The 9,314-nt window shown below is 50.0% G+C and overlaps 1 protein-coding gene and 1 long non-coding RNA gene across 2 annotated transcripts; both read left to right on the top strand.

Moving 5' to 3' along the window:
- The first annotated feature begins 2,297 nt into the window (after window positions 1-2,297).
- Window positions 2,298-8,392, top strand: RPL3 (ribosomal protein L3). The gene is made up of 10 exons (XM_084749257.1): window positions 2,298-2,423; window positions 3,148-3,340; window positions 4,016-4,184; window positions 4,768-4,903; window positions 5,336-5,522; window positions 6,193-6,353; window positions 7,360-7,461; window positions 7,746-7,841; window positions 8,072-8,191; window positions 8,294-8,392. The coding sequence occupies exons 1-10, from the start codon at window positions 2,421-2,423 to the stop codon at window positions 8,336-8,338; spliced, it is 1,212 nt and encodes a 403-aa protein (XP_084605383.1). The 5' UTR covers window positions 2,298-2,420; the 3' UTR covers window positions 8,339-8,392.
- On the top strand, window positions 7,460-7,737 carry LOC311579051. Its single transcript, XR_014773036.1, has 2 exons — window positions 7,460-7,547; window positions 7,708-7,737. It is a non-coding gene; the product is annotated as an uncharacterized lncRNA (long non-coding RNA).
- Window positions 8,393-9,314: the final 922 nt, after the last annotated feature.

Below are 9,314 nucleotides of genomic sequence, written 5' to 3' on the forward strand. Positions count from 1 at the left end.
TTACATGGATGCCTCATTACTGGCATAATTGGTTGAATCCAGATAAAGAGCCTATTCAAAACCAACAGCCTCTTACACATTTAGGTATGCCTTTAATCAGAATTTCCTCTTGGTGCTGGAGAGGTGGCTCAGTCGTTAAGAGCCCTGGCTGCTCTTCCACAGGGTCCGGGTTCAATTCCCAGCACCTGTATGACAGCTCACAATTGTCTGTAACTCCAAGATTTGACACCCTCACACAGACATACATGCAGGCAAAACACCAATGCACATAAAATAAAAATAGATGAGCAGTGGTGGTACATGCCTTTAATCCTGCACTTGGTAGGCAAAGGACAGCCTGGTCTACAAAGGGAGTTCAGGACAGCCAAGGCTATATAAAGAAACTGTGTCTCGAAAAACCAAAAGTTAAAAATAAAATAAAAAAAAAAAAAATAAGTAAGCCAAGCGTGGTGGAGCACGAGTTTAATTCCAGTACTCGGGAGGGAGATGCAGGTGGATCGAGGTGAGTTCGAGACCAGCCTGGGCTACAAAGTGAGTCTCGGACAGCCAAGGCTACACAGAGAAACCCTGTCTCGAGAAACCAAAAAGTAAACAAAAATAGATTTAAAAAGAAAATGAAAAAGCAATTTCTTTTTGGGGCTGTAGGAATGGCTCAGTAGTTAAGATCTCTTGCTCTTCTCCCCGCCCCCCAAAGAAAACAAGACTTTATTGAATGCTTGACTCTAGCGGCTGGGGGGATACGGTTCAAGTTGCTGTGGTTCAGTTCATGGCATCTAGATTCTCCAGGTATCAGAACCAAAGTTTTTCTTGGCACTCACATGGCAGCTCCTGGTCCACGGGACTTGGCGCCGTCATCTGGATTCCACAGGCACCAAGAAAAACTTTGGTTCTGATACCTGGAGAATCTAGACGCGATGCGGTTGTCCTGGGCTTCTTCCTGTATTGCCAGCCACACCTGGAAAGCTCAAACCTCGTTTAGCACGGGGCAGGGCAGGTGTTAAGGATGTACCTAGGGCCTAATCCACAGGCTGATTTAGGCAGCTAATCTTTCCCGCTCATCAACGGCATGAGCCTCCACACACCCCAGCTACTGGGAGGTCTTCTCTTGGCTATGATACCCAGTACGGTCCCGAGACCAAGCCTGCAGTTTCCCGGGGCAGCTGGAATTCACATTGCATCCCCTGGCTTAACCGGCGGCATAGCACAAGGATCTGTGAACTGTGCTCCCAGGAGAGATCTCTTGCTCTTAACCAATGTTTGGTTCGCAGAACTACTATTACTCTATTCCTCTGCTTCAGCCCACCTACTTGTGACGTCATTGCTTACCTACCACAGGCCGTGACCCTGCCCAGGGCCTTGTAAAAGGATAGACCCTCCTCGTGATCTCTCTCTTACTTTCTCTCTTACTTCCCCCCGCCCCCTCTCCACTCTCTTCCTGTCTCAGTCTCTCTCTGGGGTACCCCTCTCCCCCCCACCCCCTGCTCATTTAATAAACTCCTCTACAACATAATGTCTGCTGCCTGGTACCTTATCTTGCCTTTAATTTTAAAATATAACAACTATCCTCTGTAACTCCAGTTGCACAGTCTCTTCTGATCCCCCCACTACCGCACATGTGCGGTGCACATACATAGAGGAAAACAAATGAGGAAAGGCAGCACTCGGGAGGCAGAGGCAAGCAGATCGCTGAGTTCGAGGCCAGCATGGTCTACAAAGTGAGTCCAGGACAGCTAGGGCTACAAAGAGAAACCCTGTCTCAAAAACAAAAACAACAACAACCAAAAAAAAAAAAAAAGAAAGAAAAGAAAAGAAAACGTTGCTATCTCACCGGACTAGGTTTGGTTTACAGCACTCACAGCTGTCTGTAACTTAGAAAACGCCAGGCACGCACGTGGTGTACATACATACACGCAGGCAAAACACTCATCCGTATGTAAATCTGAAAATTAAAAACAATATGAACGAGACATGACATCTGTGTACTGAACTGAGTGACAGGACTTGAGAGAGGTGTGCCCGAAATCATGGCCTATTAAAGGCAAGTCAGTGTCGCATCAAAATCACTGGCTCAGTTCTAAAGGTGACAGCGTAGCGCATGGACACAAACAATGCAGCCATTTTTCTTCATTATCAAGTTTGGCTGCTGCAGAATGCCGTAGCCTCCCTGTGTTCTAAACGTCTGCGTCGCCGAGGTATTTGGTTAAGTTTGAGCCCAACCGCTCGCCGTACGGCTGCTACTTGTCAATCACGAGTGGGCGGGAATGCGTGTGCAACGGGACGCCGGATTCGCGCCCTTCGACCCGGCGTCCCCTGCGGCAGCACGCTCGCACGCTGAGGGGGGGGGGCGGAGCCATTAAGTGGCTTTATATAGCCTGCGCCGGCGCCTCGTCGACCTCTATCGGCGGCGTGTGACGGTCAGGATGGTACGTATGGGAGCGGTGCTTGTGTCCTTTGTTTCCTGCTGGCCTTGCGGTGTCTGTGGCCCGTCCGCGCCATCGCGTCCTCACCAACACTAAGGGTGTGCACTAGGAGCACGGAGGCCGTAACGCAGGCCGCGAGCGAGCCTAGGTGCCGGGGCCTCGACGAGCCCTGTAGACAACGTGCGTGGGGGGCGGCGTGGGCCTGGGGGAGAGACTTTGTGTTGAGCGCAGACCTAAAGGCCGCTCATTTCCGGATCGTTTATTTTGGGGTTATTTCGAGGTTTGGGCCAATGCTTAGCATGCTAGGGAAGGTCGTGGCCTTACCAATTGCATTGACTAAGACGGAGTCGCTGCGCAAAACCGGTCGATTCTCCGTTTTGGAGTGTCGGCCTCCGGAGTTCCCAGAAGCCACAAATGATGAACCTTCTGACGGGCGGACAGAAACTCTGTGCTGATTGTCATGTTCTGATTTGGCATTGGGAGTTCCCGAGGCCTACCTGTAGCCGCCATGTTGCCGGCTTAGCAAGTGAGTCATGAAAGAGCACAGAACATGGCCTGTTTGGCCATTTGTAGTAGAGCGTAGCTGGGAAGCATGTTAAGTAAAGTCTACTTTCTGATGGCGTTCTTGAAAGTGGAGTGCTCCCCTGGGCTTAATCACTGAAGTCTACGGAAGCAGTCTGTTAAACAGGTGAGAACGCTAGTGTTGATTTCTCTCCCTTTATCCCAGTCTCACAGGAAATTCTCGGCTCCCAGGCATGGGTCCTTGGGCTTCTTGCCTCGGAAGCGCAGCAGCCGGCATCGCGGGAAAGTGAAGAGCTTCCCCAAGGATGACCCTTCCAAGCCGGTTCACCTCACAGCCTTTCTCGGCTACAAGGCTGGCATGACCCACATCGTCCGGGAAGTCGACAGGCCAGGATCTAGTATGTAGAATACATTTTCCTTGTAAAATTTGAACAGATTATAAGTATAGTTATAATTCCTGTAGTTGCCAAGAGCCGCAACAGGAATGGCTTATCTAGTGTGGCTTGCGCTGAAGCTGACTTAAGGTGTTAGTGCCCACTGAGCGAGAAAGGCAGTCACAGAGTGCTGGGTAGATAATAGTCCTGTGGGGCTGAAGAAAGTTCATCCTTCCCATCCATGTGGGTGCCTGGGAATCAACCCCAGCTCCTCTGGAATGTCAGGCACAGCTGCCGAGCAAGCCCCTTCCCTAGAAGGATTTCCTCCTGCATACTTTTCCAGGAACAGGTAGCAGTTTCTTGTCTGGGTAGTAAATTGTGAAGAGATCTGAAACCAGACTAGTGATAGGTTTTTTTAAAGACTGCCTGGAGTGAAGCACATGGCATTTTGCTAATACGTTAGTCCTGCAATTGTATATGGTAGGCACCATCTGGCTTCCTGTCTGTTAACAGCAATTGTATAGGTTAGGCATCATGACCTGGAACATTAGGGTTTAGCTGAGTTAGAAGCTCCCATTGGGCATCCTGGAAAGCCAGATAGGGCCCAGTGGCCTGATAAAGAAGCAGAAAGCCCTTCTGAAAAATGTGCGCGCGTGTGTGTTGGGGAACTTGACCACCTTCTGATGGCTGTCTTCACAGAGGTGAACAAGAAAGAAGTTGTGGAGGCTGTAACCATTGTGGAAACCCCACCCATGGTGGTTGTGGGCATTGTGGGATATGTAGAAACCCCACGAGGCCTCCGGACCTTCAAGACAGTGTTTGCTGAGCACATCAGCGATGAGTGTAAAAGGCGATTCTATAAGAACTGGTAAGCTGGAGAAGCTCAGAACCATCTGGGCTGGGCTAGAAGTAAGGGATGCCTTGTATTGGGTCTTTCAGTGCAAGTGCTTTGATTAAAGGCTTCCAGAGACCTTGGGTTTTTGAGCCAAAAGCTGATTCCATTAAGCCTTGTGGGTGTTGGTTGGCTTAACTACTGGAAAGTGGCAAATGAAGCTGGGAAACAGGCAGATCTTGCTTCTGGGCCTTAGTTTGGCTTGCTTTCTTGGCCTGGAGATTAGCTTTAAACAAGTCTTGTACCTCTGACCTGGGTCTCTAAGTTTCCAGTAGTGTGAGGTGTGCCCTCAAGTAGAGAAAGGGGGGTTTGGTACCCTGGAGCAAGAATTGTGTTCTGTATGTTTGTGGCTTACATTAACCTGTGGACCTCTGCTCAGCTCCGCTCGGCACTGCCCGATGAGCTCCATCCAGGCTCCGCTTGCCGGTGGAAAAGGCTCCTTAGAAGCCGGCAATGAGCCCAGTCCCCACATGGTGCCAGTGTGCCTTCCTCTCACCCTGTGCAAGGGTGATGAAGGCCTGCACCCGGCCCCTCCCCCAACTCTGCTCTGCTCCTGAAGGCACAAGTCTAAGAAGAAGGCCTTTACCAAGTACTGTAAGAAATGGCAGGACGACATGGGCAAGAAGCAGCTGGAGAAGGACTTCAACAGCATGAAGAAGTACTGCCAGGTCATCCGCATAATTGCCCACACTCAGGTGAGCACCTGCCTTTATCTAGTAGTGTGATGCCTTTTTCATTGACTCCTACAGTTTTTTTCTGTCATTGCACAGGGATTTTACAATATACTATGAGGGGTATTAGGACTTACAGTAAACCTGCTTAAACTTCTGGCCAGTGTGCTCTAATTGGCGTAGTGCTACTTTGGTGTCTCTAACCAGCAGAGGGCGCTATGGCACTTGTTTAGATCTCAGGCTTAATTTCTGTTTGTGGCCCTGGCTAGCCTGGAATACTTCTGTTTCAGGGTATGGACTTCCTCCTCTTGACAGTCTAGTCAACCAGTGGGGATTGTTCCCACTGGCAAAAGTCAGGGCCCCTTAGACTTAGAACTTGGGGATGATTTCCTTTCCAGTTCATCTACTCAGAGCATGCTGCTTCCAACCTGAGCTAAGCTTCATCTGCTCTTCCAGATGCGCCTGCTTCCTCTGCGCCAGAAGAAGGCACACTTGATGGAGATCCAGGTGAACGGGGGCACCGTGGCTGAGAAGCTAGACTGGGCCAGGGAGAGGCTGGAGCAGCAGGTTCCTGTGAACCAGGTGTTTGGACAGGATGAGATGATTGATGTCATCGGGGTGACAAAAGGCAAAGGATATAAAGGTAAGCTTCGGATTGTGTGATTCTGTTGACCTGTGGGAGCTTGACCTAGCTATTCTGAGACCCTAGAGTGTATGCTGTACACACCCAAGGAACTTCCTCACAAAGAATAACACTCTTACCCAGATAGGATCCAATCACTAGCACCCATGTGGCCATGGAGGTGGGCTTCCCCAGAGGCAAGCTCTGCCCCTAAGGTAGCTGAATTGGTGAGCTATAATTAACTGCTCATACATGGCCAACCTCTGGCATCCAGCTTGTGTGTAGCTGCAAATGCAGACAGATACTGCAAGTACAGATATCTTGGAATGAGGGTTGTATTTAGGCAGGCACCCATCTATCCAACCTGATTGAAATAGGACTAAAGCCGCGTGTGGTGTTGCATACCTTTATTTAATCCTAGCACTCGGGAGGCAGAGGCAGGCGGATTGCTGTGAGTTCGAGGCCAGCCTGGTCTACAAAGTGAGTCCAGGACAGTCAAGGCTACACAGAAACCAAAAAAAAAACAAACAAACTAAATACGCGTGGGATTGGTCTTGAGCTATGGGGTTCAGATTTACCCATTGTGTGGTAGCTAATTCAGTAATCAATGCTCTCAACACACCTCAGATGGGCACTCACAAGGAAGGAACATTGTGCCAGGCCCCTTATTACAGTTACATCTTCTTTCCAGGTGTGACCAGTCGTTGGCATACAAAGAAACTACCCCGCAAGACCCACAGAGGGCTGCGCAAAGTTGCCTGTATTGGAGCCTGGCACCCTGCCCGTGTGGCTTTCTCGGTGGCTCGAGCTGGGCAGAAGGGCTACCATCATCGAACAGAGATTAACAAGAAGGTAAGGCTTGATAGAGTTGACTGGTGTTCTGCAGATGGGAGACCTGGATGATGAGACTGTTAGTCCATTAGCTGTATGCCTCTGCCTGTCTCAGATTTAACACCACTGATCAATGTGCCAACCCTTCCCTAGGGAGATTTTTGGAAGGTTCGTTTTTATAAGCAATCAATGTTTTCTGAGATGGCTGCATAGCACACAATCCTGTCTGGATTAAGATTAGAGGTGTGAGCTGCCACCATACCCAGTATCTTTTAGTTAGGCTCATGTAGCCTGGTGGCTATAACTGCAGCAGAAGAGGGACCTTGAGCCTCTGTCATTCTTGGGTCTTAAGTGCTGGGACTACAAGCAACCATGTCCCACTAAAGGAGCATTTTTTAAAATTAAAGATTCATTACATACGGTGTTCTACATGCACACCAGAAGAGGGCACCAGATCTCATTGTTATGAGCCATCATGTGGTTGGTGGGAACAGAATTCAGGACGTCTGGAGGAGCAGGCAGTGCTCTCCAGCTATCTCTCCCGCCCCTAAAGGAGATTCTTTTTCAAGACAAGGTTTCTGTGTATCCTTGGCTGTCCTGGACTCACTTTGTTGACCAGGATGGCCTCGAACTCAGTGATTGGCCGGCCTCCTGTGTGCTGGTATTAAAGGCCTGCACTACCACGCCTGGCTCCTAAAGCAGTATTTTTAATCTAGCCCCACTACCTGGAAAACACAGCTGTAGAACGCCTAGGCTTGCTGTTAATCTTACTAGACTAGTTGCTGGCAGCTCACTGTATTAATCTGCTTTCTGACCTTGGGTGTTAGTTTTTGTTTTGTTTTTCGAGACAAGGTTTCTCTGTAGCCTTGACTGTCCTGGACTCTAGTCCAGGCTGGCCTCGAACTCACAGCGATCCGTCTGCCTCCCGAGTGCTGGGATTAAAGGCGCTCACCACCACGCCCGGCTGGGTGTGTTAGTTCTTACTTGGGCTGCCTTCTCAGTAGTTGATGCCCTTGTGTTTGTTCAGATTTACAAGATTGGCCAAGGCTACCTCATCAAGGACGGTAAGCTGATCAAGAACAATGCATCCACTGACTATGACCTGTCTGACAAGAGCATCAACCCACTGGTGAGTGCTGGCTGACACCTTGCATGCTTTTGTCTGATAGGGGCTCCATTCATGCCCCTACACACGTCTGGCTGCTTGTCCCCTGGGTGGGGGTTGGTAAAAGGTAGGGCTCAAGCACAGCTGTTCTGTGATGAGGCTCTGGAATATGCGCTGGGCACAGCGCCCGAGTGAAGCTGAGGAACCATTTCCTGTTGCCTTCCTTCTGAGAACAGCCCTGCTGTGGGTTGTTGGCTGATCTTCAGCTAGTTTGCCTCACTGACCAATAGCTTTCTGTGATCCCCTAGGGTGGCTTTGTCCATTATGGTGAGGTGACCAATGATTTCGTCATGCTCAAAGGCTGTGTGGTGGGAACCAAGAAGCGAGTGCTTACCCTTCGTAAGGTGAGATTGATTGACCCTGAGGCCAGTGACCCCAGGGAAACTGACAAGCCTGAGCTGTGGGGAAATTGGCCTGTCTGGGTATTGAAATCCTGAGGACGGACCATGTGTGGCCTCACATAGTTTTCCTAGTTTGCACAGAACCTCTGCTCAGCTTCATGTCACTGTGGTGGCTAGGTGTTTGGTCAGTGCTGGATGTCTGTAAGTCACTGACTGTTCATTCTGGCCCACAGTCCTTGCTGGTACAGACCAAACGGCGAGCTCTGGAGAAGATTGACCTGAAGTTCATTGACACTACCTCCAAGTTTGGCCACGGTCGTTTCCAGACCATGGAGGAGAAGAAAGCATTCATGGTAAGGAACTACCTGGGCTGGGGGCACCTGCCAGGCTCTAACATCTTGGCTGTCAGTGGGGATAGAGAAGATGATAAAGCTCTGCTGTTTCCTTCTTCACAGGGACCACTCAAGAAAGACCGCATTGCCAAGGAGGAAGGTGCTTAATGCCAGAAGCAATTTGTGCAGCTGGTGGGGTCTCAATAAAAACTTTTCCAGTGACATTGGCTCCTCATTTCCTTGAGCAATACATTGGTGGGAGGGGAGTTGTATGCTGACACTTGAGGTCAGAGGAACAGTTGTTGCTAAGACAAGTTTAGTACCTAAAGCAAACATGGTGGGTGAGGATGCAGAGGTTTAGTATGATAGCCTCCAGCTGGGGCTTGTTCAGGTACTTTAACAGGCACAAAGGCTTTATGCAGGCCTTGCCTCAGCACCTACAAGGTGAGCGAGCATTGGCTCTGAGGGCAGCCTACCCTCATTAGATGGGCCTGGGAGTCAGCCCTGCAACTGATGGTAGGCTAACACCTGGGGCAGGCCCAGGAGACTAGAACCCTGGACTTCAAGTTAAGGATAGTTGTGGGTTCTGGAAACAACCTTGACCCTCATCTCCAGGCACCGTAGCTCAAGCACCAGGCAGGGTGGTAAAGTGTGTAGAAGGCGGGAGTTTGGGTTTTTGAGTGTTTGAACTGTGGAAAGCCATCCTCCAGGCTTTTTTTATTAACTGGTTCCTGCTGTTAAAGTAGTGGAGAAAGAAACCTGGACCTTGCAACTCCTTGGACACTTGTTTCCTTGAGAGGTAGGTCAGTGCAAAGGAAAGCTATTGGCTACCAAAGACCTCAGGCTTGAAAAGATTCCTCAGATGAAGCTCAAAGGGGCAGGTGCAGAAGGGCCCTCTTGGGCTCTGGTCCCAGCTCCTGAGGGAGGAGAGGTGCAAAAGCAGCCTGTACCTTCTTGCTTAATTACTGCAGGTTGCCCTGCTCTCCCCTGGACAGCTTGGTGCACACAATTGCTTATTTAACTTTGGAGTGCTGCATCTGAGCTTGGGTGGGGGTCCCCAGGTACAGATGCAGTTCCCCCAGCTTGTTCTGCAAAGCTATTGGATCATTGTCTGCCCAGTTTTCCGTGTCCAAGAGCCCACCTC

Source organism: Acomys minous (assembly GCF_964271855.1).
Source record: "Acomys minous genome assembly, chromosome: 12".
NCBI lineage: Eukaryota > Metazoa > Chordata > Mammalia > Rodentia > Muridae > Acomys > Acomys minous.